Below are 16,018 nucleotides of genomic sequence, written 5' to 3'. Positions count from 1 at the left end.
AAGCAGGTCTCATCTTTCCAAACCATAAGGAAACATAGTGGAGATGGTCTCAGCCCACATCAAACAGAAGAGAAACAGGGGAAACACATTACGCTCAACTCAAATAAACAGTTTCAAAAGACACTTGTGTTCGGTTCAGATGTGCTTGTGATCTCAGATCTAACTGGGAGGAAGTAGCGATGGTCTTTACGCTCAGAGTGCCAGAAGTTTGGAGACCTTTCACTTTTGCTCCTCAAGCAATGGAGAGTCTCAAAGTGTAAAAAAATAAAAAAATAAAAATAATAATACATGCACTACAAAAGTAAACCTAAGGAATAGGAGAACCATTCAAAACCCGTTCCTTTGTTTTTCTGGAGTTTGCAGCAGTCCATCGGAAATTTACTACAACACACACACTCCCCAAACATGCATGCGTGAATTTGATAACTTTATAAGAATATTTCTCAAGTGATAATAAGAGTTATTGAGATGTCACTGTGTGGCCTGGTCCACGCGGAGCTCCGGCGTCTGATAACAGCAGCTAACACTGAATCAACATCCTCCTATTGTGCCCCTTTTTCCGGTTAGCCTCCCATTCATAACAACCATCAACAGCATTTGGGCTTTTCACACTGTGCTTATCCCCGGGTTATCATCTTTTTAAACCCCACAGAGCAACATTTCACACTTGTATTTTTAAAAGGGGGTAAAGCACCTTTCTTCAAATTTCAGTCAAATTTATTTAGGGAAAACTGGATTGAACAGGAATCAGTGAGGTTATATAAACAGGTTCTCTTTAAGAAATACCATGCAAAGTCTGTACAACTGCTTTATAGGCCATTTCACAAAAGAAAAGTGTTCAGAAGTTCAGACTGTCCTCCTCTGACAATAAATCGACCACGGCCCCTAGATCCTGGAATTCCCTCCCTCTGACATCTCCGTGAAATTTCATCTCTTCCCATCTTCGAAACTAAATTATAAACACATCTGTTTACTTGGTCATATTGAAGTGTTTATGTGTTCTGACTCTGTCTAGTGATTACAATCAATTTATCTCTCATTTTGTCTCAAATGTTTCTGTCTTGTGTTTTCTTTTGTCTCTTGTTTTTCTGTTTGCAATGTAGTGTGTCCCTTTTTTGGTATTTGTTCTTCTTGTTTGCAGTTACTTGCAGTTGTTTCCTGTCATGCATTTTGAAGCATGCTTGGAGTTTATTTAAATGATTATTTTTGATGTTGTTATTAACAAAAAAGTCACAAAAGTACAATGCAAATAATCTTTTTGATAAGTAAGAGTGAGACTCTGCACTACAAATAAGGAAAACCACAAGAGATTTTCTGATATGTTTCCTCAATGCTTGTTTCACTCTGCATGCACACAAGTGAAGCAGCAGCATATCTGCTGGGTTTCAGAGTTGCGGCTCTAAACAGAAAATTAAGTGATTTTTCAGGGTTGGTACATTGATTATTTTCTTGAATAACATTCAAAACCCAATTCTATAATGCTTCTGCTACGCTGCAAGTGTGAATGACGTCCAGGAAGGGTGTGACAAGCCAGTAACTGAAACTGCTTATATATACGGTGTGAAACAGACCTACATTTGGGTAATTTATCTCCTTATGCTGTACATTCAGCCATTCATTGACCATTCATTCCACTATTATATAAAGCAAAAACGGTTCTTGACTCAACATCAATTGCTGGACAAAAGGAACAAATCAGATTACAAAACTAGACAAACACTTACACTGAAACAGACTGGAAGCTCTTTTTTTTTTTCACACGGTGAAAATGAGAGTGGCATTCTCATTGCACACGTTTTACAATATCCTTTCAATGGAAATTCTTTGTAAGCAACTTTCAGTGTTAGTCTGACTGACATCTTCATTGAGTATCGCTATCGTGTCTAAAGCAGAATATAGTCTGGGTCATTTGAGCTCCCTAGAGAGGTTAAGACTGAAAAAAGCTACCAGGAAATGATACCTCTGACCTCAGCTGTAACCAGTATCTCTGATTCCCATGACATTTCAATTACAGAGTTCATGTAAAAGGTGATCTTGGCGTTACATTGGGAGGAAATAAACAATTATAAAGTAGGACAAGTGTCAATGGCCAAGTTGACATCTTATAACACTTAAAAGGCCCACTGAAGTGCCTTGAATCAATGTGTTGACGTCATTTCCACTAATACAGGAAGACAGGGTGGGACATATCAAACAGCTCCTCCCTCTGTACTATCGTGTCTCTGGACCTGAGAGGACGGTGTGCACGCTGCGGTAGTTCATGCGACTTCATTCGCCCCAATGGAAAGCATATTTACACTGTCTAAATCATTCCCTATCCCTTATATAGTGCACTATTTATAATACAGCTTTTATTTATTATATATAATGTAGGGGGCGGGACGCTTTAGATTCAGGAGAGCATTTGATTGGAGAGAAAATCTGATGAAGTGATGTCATCAAAATCATTGATCCATATTTGTGTAAGTGAGACTGTTAGTTCTGAATGCGTATATCTTCTAAATGCAAATTTTGTCATTGTTTTGGAGCACACTAGCTTATAGATAACAGTAAGGCTATATATTCATACTATGAATATGAATATATTCATACTAAAAGCCAAAAAACATCAATTTTGATTTCATGGGGACTTTAAAGACGGTTTTCTGTGTTGTGATGATGTGGGATTTTCTCATTCTAGAATCTGTAGTTCATATGAGTCATCAATGTTTTTGTCTTTTTTCCCCTAGAAGAGAAAGACTGCCGACCAGAACTAAATATCTGCTAATGTTAATTATGATGTCAATATTTAGGAGTACACATGCATATAGACTGTCTCAAAAAACGCCTTCACTCCCGTGTTATTTTAGTATTATTTATATACCATTACAGTATTTATTAATATTTTGAATACTATTATTATAATGAATTATATTGAATATTATAATATTTTTATATTTTCAGTTTTCATATCTTCAATTTTAGTTTTGATACATTTTGTTATGTGCTTTTGTCTTTTTTTTTTTTTTTTATACTTCTATGTAACTCATTTATTTTTATTTCAGTTTTAGCTTAGTCATTTTAATACTTCAATTTAAAGGGATAGTTCACTTTGAAATTAAATTTTGGTATGTTTTAGCTTACCTCAAGGACATCCAAGATGTAGGTGTCTTTTTTTCCGCAGTAGTTTCAATTTTGATATTTTTAGGTCAAACCATTCTGGTCTGTCAATCATATAATGCAGGTCTATGGTTACTGTCTCAAAGAACATGCACAGAGTCCAAATTAAAACAATTCCCGTCATCCAAATTAAACAATTCCCCATCTTAAGTACACATTGATGGCCTAAGACACAAAACAAGCGTGATTTACGAAACGAACAGTATTTATATCGTTGTTACCTCTTGAACACAGCCGCGTCCAAGTGATCTGAGGGCGCGCGCGGGTATAGATGTATACACTAGATGTCGCCTTGGCTACGGTTTCGTTCCAATGAACTGCAGTAGCCAAGGCGACATCTAGGTGTATATCTATACCCGCCCGCGCCCTCAGATGTCAGATCACTTGGACGCGGCTGTGTTCAAGAGGTAACAACGATATAAATACTGTTCGTTTTCTCACACAAACCGCTCGTTTCGTGTCTTAGGCCATCAATGTGTACTTACGATGGGGAATTGTTTAATTTGGACGATGGGGAATTGTTTTAATTTGGACTCTGTGCATGCTCTTTGAGACAGTGTCCATAGACCTGCATCAAATGACTGAGAGACAAGAACGGTTTGACCTAAAAATATCAAAATTGAAACTACTGAGGAAAAAAAGACACCTACATCTCGGATGCCCTTGAGGTAAGCTAAAACATACCAAAATTTAATTTCAAAGTGAACTATCCCTTTAAACGAAAATGAAAAATGTTGTCTTGGCAACTAGCTGAAAATATTTATGTTATTTTATTTAATCTTAAAAACAATTTTTAACAGTTTCCGTTTGTTTAAGCTAACAATAACAACACTGCTCAATGACTGGGCAAAACATATTTAATGTAAAGTGAATTGTTATCATCAACAATTTTGAGCTCAATAATACTTGACATCAGAGCTGACCACAGTGTAACAAATAACCCCTTGTTATCTTAAAGCTAAGATCTAACATTTGTACGTGATTGCCTCACTTGTTTTCATTTGTAATAATTGTGCAGAGACAGAATATCATATGGTTGTGAGGGTAGCTATTGAAAATGTTTTTCAGCAATTAAGAAGAATAAAGATGTTTGATGTTTATATTCTCACCATGGAACAAAAAGAGCAGGATTTTGTTTTCAAGTAAGTATCTAATTACCTTGTGACTGGTGTTGACTCACTGTCTAGCACATTCACAACACAACAATAGTTTATGTAGAGCTGATCCAAAAGATATTCTCTATTATCCACTTCACTTAAAGTGTAAATGCCACCACTCTAACAATAGAGACACAAAGAGACATTATAATGGGTTACAAACCATTAAGATCTCAGTGTTTCAGTTCCTCTGTGTAGTGGAACTGATTGACAAAATACACTTCACTGTAACACATGAGCAATTCAATTATTACATTATCAGGCATCATAGATATTTTGTAATGCAGGATTTGATCATGTGTTTGTAGGGACTTTTAAGGCGAGTTACGCTGGAATCTACTGCGGCATCAGAGGCTCAGAAACAGAAAAGGGAAGTTCATATGAGTTGGTCCGTGAGAACATTCAAGGCTGTGGACCCTGCTTTAAATGACATTCAACAAGGCTGTTTTTCCATGACATATTTCGGAACAAATAGATGCCCTACTCTGGGGATGACGCAGTAGCTTTGAAAAAATCTGTTGGTATGCAAGTGAATATTTGTTTGTGCCAACGTTAATAGTGTCAGGGTTGTGTTTGATTAGTTTCCATTGTGTGTTTTTTTCTTTTTTCCTTGTTCTCGTTTTGCCTGTGTTCCTGGTCATTGCTAGTTTCCATAGTTAGGGGGGAGCGCAGCTCAACCTAACACTTTTTGACTTTCTCAGTTTGTGTAAATCAATTTGTGGTTCAGAGAATTTATTATTTCCAACACATTAATTTCACACATGTCTAGTACAATTATGTGGTTTTGTTTCATTAATGCAGTGTATACTTTTTTCTTGATATACCCCGAAAGAATGGAAGTGAAATGTGACAACACGCCCCATAGGTGGGGCACGTTTTAACATGTGAGGGGCACATTTTAACACGACCATATGACAGCTTAAAATGTTATCCGATCTAATAAAAAAAAACATGTATATAAGACCAACTAAAATATTTTGTCAATAAAATACAATTATTAATTTTTTCTAATAAAATAATGGCATTTTTTTTTTAATTAATTATAAACTATTTTTTTCAGTTTGACAACAAACACAACACAGCTATACAGCATAGTTCAAAACATAATATCTTTATTCACCTTTTTCTCATGGTTTCTCAATAGAATTCATAAAAGTATAGAATAGAATAGCATAGTTCTAATAGGGTCACATTGCAACGCAAGTGTTACAACGTACCCCACCTGTGCAACTGGGATCTGCTGGTTAGATCAGAATTTAAAGAACTATCTCAATTGTTAAGTAACAGATATATGGTTAAAATAATATCCGATTTGTCTCATTTTAAATAAACACAAAAAACAGATGAAAAATTAACTTTTGCTGTGATATCTTCCAAAGATTTTAAATGTTGGCGCAAATTTTCTCTATATAGTGCTGATATAGCAACTAGTAATACACTAGTAAGTACACAAAATCCACCCAACGTGGAGATTATCTTTGTTGGCATTTGGAGTCATGGGACACCTTTACACACCCTTCCCGGACGTCAGAGCATGCTGTGCATAAACACAGATGTTCGCACACTCATTAATTCGTGCATGCATGTGTTTGACATTTAAAGTGTATATAAACACACATTACAGACTGACACAACGACATATTCATAACTGAAGAAACAGTGCACTCACACTAAAATAAAATAAAATAAAACTGTTTCTAAACTTCTCATGTAAGCGTACTTACACCCAATCTTACTTTCCACTTAGGGCAAAATATATTTAGGTTTGGAATTGAGCTAAAGTTGTGTGGTGATGTTTACCCAATGTAAAGCAAGAACAGGTCTCAGGAGTGAAATTACAGTGGAGCTGAATGTATCAATTAATATCACAAGCACAAAGAGCGTGTTTAACACTTGATCCAATGCATGCACACAATAGGTTGATGGAAAATGTACAACAGCTGTGAACAATTTTACTCTTGTATAAACACAGAGCTCAGTTTACTTACAAACACACTCGCAAACTGCTTGAGCGACAACAAATCATCACAAAAAAGAATCCTGGAAAAAAGGGGGGAGAAAGAGAAAAAGAAATAGAAAGTGATACTGCAGATGAAGATGTTTCAATAGAAAAGATACACAACAGGAGATGACACCTGATCGCTGTGTGACAAGGGTCCAGAAGAAAGGGACAGAAATTGGTGACATAGACAGGCGGAGAGATGGGCAAGTACTGCCTCATATTTAAAGTAGTACTTAGCATGTAAATACATAGCTGCAGTCATCACATAAATAAGCCAGCAAACAAAACAAAGAGAGAGAGAGAGTGAGAGAGAGAGTAAAAGACAGTGTGTGAAAGCATGCGAACCAGACAGACTCTGAGACATAACAGAGACAGAAAAAAAGGGCGTTTTTTCTAACCTTAAGGTGGAGGTGTGCAGCCTCTTCACCACCTCCTCACTGAAGTCAAAATGAACCCTGCCTCTATGGCAGGGCGACCTGCGGAGCATGGCCCTGAGACACACCGCTGTGCTGTTGAGCGTGCTCTAGTAGCGTCTCACCTAACACTTGTGCCCTCCCACAGAGCTCAACTTCACCGCACAGCCACTTCCTTTTGAAGTCCAGCTGCGCTACCACTCAACTTAGCTCTAGGCAAGAGAACGCGGCCGCACATGAAACCCGGGGCGGAGCTCGAAACAGGGACTTGGAATGTCTGAACAAATGAGAAGTTTCATTCCTAAATGTCTGCTGTAGACACAAACAAAAGATTTCATGAAGAACACTCTACATTACAGAAGGGTCGTTAACATGATTTTATCTCTTTCTGCATACCGTTCGCACCATGGTCGGAATATATCTGAAGAAGTGTTTAAATGGTTTGGATCTCTGGAACTCTCTTTGGAACTTTTTGAAATGAAACATTTTTTAGCTCAGTGATGAACTCTAGTAAGACTTGAACTGTAATGACTGTTTAAAGCAACTTATTTCAAAGCAAACACACACACACACACACACACACACATACACACACACATACACACACACACACACACACACACACACACACACACACACACACACACACACACACACACACACACAAAAAAGCATGATGACTATACAGAATTGGTACTGTATGTTATACCATAATTAAACTGCTAATGACCATTGCAAGGTTATAATGTATATAAACTGTTGAAATCAGACAATGATAAGTGCATTTGTTATATCAACCATAGCAGTTATATTACAGATATTTATCAGAACTGGTCGATGTTGGCATATTCATTTCCTCTAGTTTTACATTTCACTTATTTTTTAACCCCTAATACATTTAGTATTATTATTGTATGTCATTTTTATATAATTTTTGTCTACCGAACAGTGTAATGTTGTGATGCCTAAATTCACTCAATTTTTTTAATTGTTTTATTTTTATTTATTTAGACTTTAATTGTATGTATATATTAGTACATATACATACTAATTTTCTTTTCCTCTCTCTCGTAAAGTTTATATATATATATAAAATTTAAGTCTAATAATATATATATATTTTATTGATATAGAACCAGTTAAAAGTTTGGAAACATGGCTATTTTTAATGTTTTTGAAAGAAGTCTCTTATATATGCTCATCAAGCCTGCATTTATTTGATAAAAAATACAGACTTTTTTTTATATCGTGAAATATTACAATTTAAAATAATATTTTTATATTTTAATATAAAATATAATTTATTTCTGTGATGCAAAGCTGAATTTTCATCAGCCATTAATCAGTCTTCAGTGTCACATGATCCTTCATTTCGCATCTGACAGAATCTTTATACCATTGCATCTTTCTATATGGTATGTTTTGTCCATATTAGTTATGGGTAAAAATATAAAAATAATGATCAGCTAATCACATTTGCCAGAATTTTAATATCGATGCATCCTTATTTAATATATACCGGTAGTATGTTCTGTCCATACTATGTGCCTGTTTGCATAATAGTTTGATAGACAGCTAAAAGACTCAGTGAGTTTTAGACTCAGTTTTAGAGTTTTTTACTCAAAAAGATAGTTGATAGTTTGTGGTTGAAGAGTTTTCTGTGGAATTAGTCTCTTAAGCTGTGGTCACATTTACTATGAGCACACAAACTTCCGACCAAGTAACACTGCAAAACATGCAGCTTTTCAGTGTGTATGTATGTTATGTGAATTCTGCCAAAAGGTCACTCTGTGACGCTTAGATCCTCTATTGGTCAAATGTCTAAGTCTTGTTTGCATTCATTCACAGGTCAGAGGTTATCATATTTGAACTCTGGTATGCAGTGGAAGACAAAACTGCATGAGCTTGCATTTCCGGTCTTGCATTTCATTCACATGCGTATGAATGCCAATTAATAGAGAACCAAGTATAGGGTGAAGGGCCATGGCTTTATTTTTTTATGTTTTCTGTTTTGTTTCAGAGCATATGGAACATCTAGCACATTAAGTTTTGTAACACATAGTAAAAATAGTACCATTGATGAGAAGAAAATGTGTTCTGTGTCATAGGATTACAAATCATCCCAAGCTTTAGTCATCACATAAAATCCCTTAAAGATCACAGATCTGTCGTCATCGTGAACTGCTAAGATGCTTACTTGCCCATGATAGGAAATTAAGCTGTGATGAGACACATGAAGTTAAACAGAGTAAACTTCGACACAAGACAAAACAATTCATAAGTGTGAAGGCTGAGGTGACAACAGAGCAGACAATGGCAGTGCAGGGGAAGATCTGTCTGCAATACAGCTGATGATAAAAGTAAAAGAAAGAATGAGTCGAACAGGCGGGTGTGAACGCAGAGGATGACTCAGTGTGAAATAATGTCACAAAACTGCCTGTCAAAACGAAACAGTAAACAATATTCGTCAAAATCTGCCCAATATAAACATATAAGAACCTAATAGATGCAACCCATGCAAAGGGACATGGATGTTAAGAGATAATTGGTTGATAGTGTGCAGAATTACCAACAACATTGGTAAGAGTGCCAAAAACATTTAAGACGATAGTACAGCTTACTGGCCACTGGATGGCAGCATTTTACAAATAAAGAAAACCTAGCTAGAATCTAATAAAAACCTTGCCTGTTGACTATTTTCTAATGATTATTTTAGCTAGTTAGTATAACTAAGTTGAGGAGAGAGAGATGATGAGCGACTAATTCATTTAAATGAATTAATCTATTAAAATTTAACTAAAAATAAAAGGATGACTCAAAATGCGAGTAATATTTTACGACCTCTGACTGTCCCTGTATTTTTATTTGTTTATTTCATAATTTAGACCTCTATTTTACTAGCATTTGTTAAAAAATTGTGTAATTCACATGCTTTGAAATGTTTTGATGTAACTTATATTAAAAAAAAGAATGCAAGAAACGTTTCAAGTAAATGTAAAATGACAAATATAAGAAATGGCCATTGTTTATAGAATATTATAACGATTTAGAAAGAATCAAGGGACTTTCTCAAAAATGGGCACAAAATAAAATACCAAAACGGTCTCCTTTATTTCATTCTTTCAAATATTAAGAACATATCATTAACATACTTCATTTTACTAATTCAAAAATATAAGAAAATCCCACTTTATTTCTCACACATTAAAGGAGAACTCCGGTCAATTTTAACATTGAGCTAATTATTATTTTTTTTTTTTTGTACATTTGGAGTGCTGTCAATACAGAGAACAACGACAAAAATCGATGTTGCCTACACCGAGTTATTCTATTTTTAAAATGTGCGCCCTGTTGACTTGATGTGTAATTACAATGTGAGTGATTCCTTCAGAGTGAACACGGGTGAATCTGACTGCAGTAGATGTGAAAGATATTAATAAAAATTATGTTATTTCAGCTAGCGCACATACCTGTATACATCCTGTTTTCGGTCGAAGCCCATAGTAATCGACTGTCGAGTTCACACGCATAGGTTTAGTTACCTATGATCACGTGCGTGAACTCGACAATCGATTACTATGGACTTCGACCGAAAACAGGAAGAAAATACAGGTATGTGCGCTGGCTGAAATAACATCATTTTTATACATATCTTTCACATCTACTGCAGTCAGATTCACCCGTGATCACTCTAAAGGAATCACTCACATTAGCTGTGCACTTGTAATGACACATCAAGGATGTTAAGAGGCTAAAAGCAGGTTTAAAACTTGCCCCATTGAAGTCAACAGGGTGCAAATTTTAAAAAGAGGATAACACGGTGTAGGCAACACCGATTTTTGTCGTTGTTCTCTGTATTGACAGCACTCCAAATTCCCAAAAAAAATGAGCTCAATGTTAAAATTGACCGGAGTTCTCCTTTAAAGATACGCAAGTGCACTTGTTTTATTGTACTGAGAATTAATTGAATTAACAACTGATTGTTTCTAAAAAAAATAACATCCTGTATTTAAATCCGTTAGAAATGCAGCAGAAAAGAAGTGCTGATCCTAGGACACTCATCTCTAGCAGTGCGAACAGCAGTGACTAACCGTCTAATGCTACAAACAGGTTGAGGAGAATCCAAACAGCCACTAAGCAGACTTCACCTACTTGGTTACTTTGAGCCGTTACTTACATCTAACCTTCATACTTGACACCCTGATACCTGAGTTGTACTGACACGCAGGAGACTAAAAGAGGACCGCAGCACAGCAGCTCTCAGTTCTAATGACATGGGTATTTTCCTGATGGTGTCTGGGGTTGATTGGAGATTGACTTTGAGGTGCTTAAGTAACCTGATTACAAATTATCCTTGATTATAGTTTTCACCTCAAGTATTCTACAAGAACTACTGAAGAGAAAATTCAGAAAACATGAATCAGTGAGTCAAAAAAAACAATTTTTTTTTTTTTACTCTTTCTCGATAAAGTATCATGTACTGTACGGTATCTCAGTACTGTCAAAAATGTATAAATTAATTAATTGGTCTTAAAAACCCACGGCGCATCATGTCAAAGTAGGTACATGATATGCATTCTGATAAATTGAACTTGTGAGTCTGAATCTGATGTCTGCATGAGGTGTCAAATTATTCATTACTGACGCATAAAAGACTGAATAAATGTATAAACCTCAATTAATATTCTGATCTCTCCACTTACAAAGCAGTGAGAAAGCAAAACTGACTGGGAATCATTCTGAATCATTCTGGATTATTGTGGCCAACATATTTTCTCAGATTTATCCTATAGACCTTCTGCGACCTTCACTCTATGATATACTGTAATTCACTGATTCATGTGACAAACTCACTCTTGCTTCTAATCAAAGAGCACAGACCTCTGTTTACCTGCCCTGTCTAATTCAATCTAACACATCCAATAGGAACTGCATGCATCTATTTGATTCCTTCACAGATGTGATGTTCTCTGACAGGTGTAAGACAGAGGACAGCCAAGGAGAAAGAGAGAAAAAAGGAACAGTTAAAGGGATAGTTCACCCATAAATGAAAATTTACTCACCCCCATGTCGTTCCAAACCCTGTGAGACTTTCTTTTTTCTGTGGAACACAAAAGATGATATTATGAAGCATGTTGGTAACAGTTTTGGTTCCCATTGACTTCCAATGCAAGGACAAAAAATAAAATAAAAAATACAATGGAAGTCAATGGGAACCGAAACTGTTTGGTTACCAACATTCTTCAAAATATTATTTTGTCTGTGCTCCACAGAAGAAAGAAATGCACAAGGGAAGGGTGAATAATTGATGACAGAATATTTAATTTTTAGATCCATAAATGAAAACATCTTGTTTATTTAAAGCCATTTGATAACTGCATGAAGCACACAGTGAAATGACTTCAATTTTACTTCAGAAGATTTAGAATATAGAGCACAGCAAAATGATGGTCAATAACTAAATGATGATTTTTCATCTTTAGGCGAACTACTGCTTTAAAGTGAGCGAGCGAAGGAAAGCACATTTGAAGCAAAAGAAAGTCAGAAAGGCTATAAGAAAGGGGAAGAGGTGATAAAAAGAAAAGAACTGGTGGAAATAAATGTGAGAGGGCAAGGGGAAGATGAAAGGACAGAGTAAGGGGTGATCTCACCAGATGGGCACAGGTAAGGAAGATGGAGAGGTGAATGGTAGAAGGCAAAAGGGCCTGACTCCCACTGTGAAGCCAGCTAGCTGACAGCCCAGCGGACCCAATCTACACGCTTTCACTGCTCACTCTATACAAGCTTTTCTGACTGGAAAAAAACACAGGATAGCACTTATGCTCCAGCTACTACGATAACAGCCTGCTGATCATAAAAATAACACATAACCACTTCTCATCGCGTGTCTACATTTTAATGCGTACTGTATTCCACAATTGAGCAAATAGACTGTATTAAAACACTGGGATCAGTTCCATCTGTAATGCAGTTCAAATCTCACTTAATAGCCTAGGTTAGATGTGGAAGTGGAGATAGGGATGTGGAGCAGTGAATTACATTTCAGGTCGATTTGCAATTGGCTGAACTGGGAATGAGAATGTTTTAAACGTCAATGCACTGGCAATGAGTTCAAATGCTCAGTACGAGTTAAATAAGTAAGGGATAATAAACCCTGACCGTATTCAAGGCTTGTACCACCCTGAATATGCCATGAAAAAAATAAAATAAAATGTCATTAAAATACATGCCATATATTATTTTATTTAAATTTGAAATAACATAGGAATTTTAACATAGGAATCTTTAAATTATGTTTATTCAAAATATATTTTATTCAAATATAAACTTAAAATAAAAGCAATAAACAAACTTGACATGCTAAAATCATGGCCGTAAGCTGCCCACCTGTAAATAAATTTAAGTACAATCAACTTGGATGTTTAAGTCATTTCAATTGAAATTGCATTAAAACAATTTGTTGAATCTTGTATAACTTATTTGCTAGAGTTAAAGCAATGTAAAAAGATATGTTGTCATAACTTATTGGTCATATCATTTACAGTTAAATTACAGTGCATTAATTAAACAAAGGTACTTTTAGATGGTATTTTACTTCTAAAATATTTTTACTATGGCATATATATATATATATATATATATATATATATATATATATATATATATATGAATCAGCCTATGTCTATTACACAAGAAGACAGGAACGATAAATCCAGGATACGGGCAGAAATTAAACACCAAGAACAACACGGAAACTCTCAGTAATTCTGTGGAACACAAATCAAGACTTTGCACTGAGAGAATGAATTGACAGGCTTTATATAGGGTAGGGTACGTAAACAAGGTAATGGGTAGTGTTGAGTCTGAGCAAAGGATGATGGGTAATGTAGTCCATGACAGAGTGACAATAGTCTGGGGAGGAGTGCCCTCTGGTGGCTATCAAGGGTACTCCAGCTGGTGATTGTGATGACTACAATGTTTTCATGCTTGATTGTTAAAAAAAAAAACATTATTTTCCACATATTTTTACAGCTCCTCTCTCCCCAGTCTGGGGCCTTGTCCACACTAATACGTTTTCGTTTGAAAACGCATCCTTTTCTCTCCGTTTTCGCCTTCCGTCCACACTGAGACGGTGTTATTAATGAAAACAAAGCTTTTTGAAAACCCTCTCCAAAGTGGATAAATTTGAAAACACCGTTTTCGCGTTTTAGTGTGGACTGTGAAAACAGAGGTATTTAAAAACGATGAAGCAAGTTTAGTCATGTGACGCATTGTACCAATAGATATTCATGTTTATACCGGTATTGCCCTGTTATGTGCTATTCAATTTCACACAATTGCTATAACTTTATTATTTATTTTTCAGTCTGTATCACCGTCGTTTTCGATGAAGCCCCCCTTCCGAAATGTGCTGTGATTGGTTAGCTGTCCCAGTATTTTTTGATAGGCAGCACTTAGCGCGTGTTCGTCCCGCCCCTCCATAACCGCGAGCTCTACTCAGATGTAAATTAACCTGTCAATTTCAAACCAATTCGAGCCTGATTCAGACTCTGTCATTTTAACAAAGGATGGTGCAGAACGGATTTCAAGGTTATTCCACAGGACTTTTCAGAGTGGTATGTTTTTTTTGCTATTTTCTTATAGATATAAACCATTATATGGTACCATTTAAGGTTAATCACATTTGTCAGAAAACTATGGTAATACAAACAGTAATCTATCACAAAATCATGGATAATTTTCCTAAAGGGCGGTGAATAGTCTTCCAAAAGCAAGAGCTTAAAAAAGCTACAATAAACACTACTTCTACAGTAAGTTAATATTAGTTAGCAAGCTAGTGGAGGCAAAGCTTTGCCCTTCACATCATAGCTATCATAGCTAATTAGCTATCATAGCAACTAGAAACACTACTACAAATAATAAGACATACTTACAAGTTGAGTCCATAAACCACAGATTGTCCTGACAAAATGGGAACGGCTAACGTTAAGTTACATCTTGCTGGAGAAGCTTTTGTGCGTAGCCTGCATTGTACTGACTGCTGTTCTCGGTAAAACAAACTTGAAGTTATGTTCAGGAACCATGTTTAAAATAAATGTTAACCACTCTTAGCCGTTGGCTTTAAGACGATCCTTTTCAGCGTTAGAAAAACACAGTGGCAACACTCTTTTAAACTTCTCTAGCAGCTTAACCAGGCCTCGACAACTTTTTTTTTTTTTTGCGCATTCTGTGGGCGGGATTATTTAAATGAGGTCGTATTTATGAGTTGAAAGCACATGAGCGCCACCACCACCACATGTTGTAAATACCAGTAGGAAGCTCGGGATTTTCTTTCTGTCAGTAATCACTCACCCTCATGTTGTTCCAGCCCCGTAAGGCTTTCGTTCATCTTCGGAACACAAATTAAGATATTTTTGAGGAGTTCTGACAGCTGTCTCACTCCTCCATAGGCTTCTATGGGATCGAAACTTGCCGGCCCAGAAAAGTTATTAAAGACATCGTTAAAATAGTCCAAGTGACTACAGTGGCTCAACCACAAGTTTGATGACGAGAATACTATTTGTGAGCAAAAAACAACAAAAATAACGACTTTTATTGAACTATTCATATTCGTCTGTGTGGGCCTAAATGAATTCACGTAGTGTAACAGCGCAGCGCTTCTGTGATGTACGTCACACGCATCACACACATGACCAGCATCGGCCAATAGTGAGCCTACATGGTGACGTACAACCCAGACGCACTGCGCTGTTACACTACGTGAATTCATTCAGGCCCACACAGACGAAAATTAATAGTTCAAGAAAAGTCGTTATTTTTTTGCGCACAAAAAGTATTTGTGTTCCAAAGATGAACGAAAGCCTTGCAGGGTTGGAACAACATGAGGGTGAGTGATTACTGACAGAATTTTCATTTTTGGGTGAATTATCCCTTTAAGCCCTGATCTTTACTAGTTGGGGACATGTCAGTGAGAAAAATGGCGGAATACCACAATACTAAAAGGTATTTAGCAGTAAAATTGTCAGGCTTTTCTATTTACAGCGCAGTAAGCTAATTGCCTGCTCAGAATATGATGGCATTATAATATAACAATGTAATATGTTCAATAAAGTTAGCAGTGTCTTCATAAATTAATTAAAAACATAAAAAAAGCAAAGCACACCCAATGGTCATTTCTTTGTTCTTCATTTTCTAGAAGAGTTTAAGAACCTTGCCGTATTTTTGTGTAATTAATTAAGAGAGAGTACACCGCCATCTTACTTGAATGCACCTGCCGTCGTAAACGC

General features: G+C 36.1%; 1 protein-coding gene across 5 annotated transcripts in view; it reads right to left on the bottom strand.

The window, feature by feature from the left end:
- Nucleotides 1–16,018, bottom strand: part of pde4ba (phosphodiesterase 4B, cAMP-specific a) — a 159,387-nt gene that overhangs the window by 39,512 nt on the left and 103,857 nt on the right. Inside the window, exon 1 of one of the 5 annotated variants that reach the window (XM_081381711.1) lies at nt 6,717–6,917. The exons of the other annotated variants lie outside the window; for them this stretch is intronic. Within the exon in view, the coding sequence (XP_081237837.1) occupies nt 6,717–6,805 (89 nt within the window). The 5' untranslated portion in view covers nt 6,806–6,917. Of the gene's footprint in view, nt 1–6,716; nt 6,918–16,018 lie in introns of those variants that run through there. 5 annotated transcript variants of the gene reach the window in all.

This window comes from Scardinius erythrophthalmus, assembly GCF_964197995.2.
Source record: "Scardinius erythrophthalmus genome assembly, chromosome: 12".
NCBI classification, from domain to species: domain Eukaryota; kingdom Metazoa; phylum Chordata; class Actinopteri; order Cypriniformes; family Leuciscidae; genus Scardinius; species Scardinius erythrophthalmus.
This window is presented reverse-complemented; position numbering and strand designations above follow the sequence as displayed.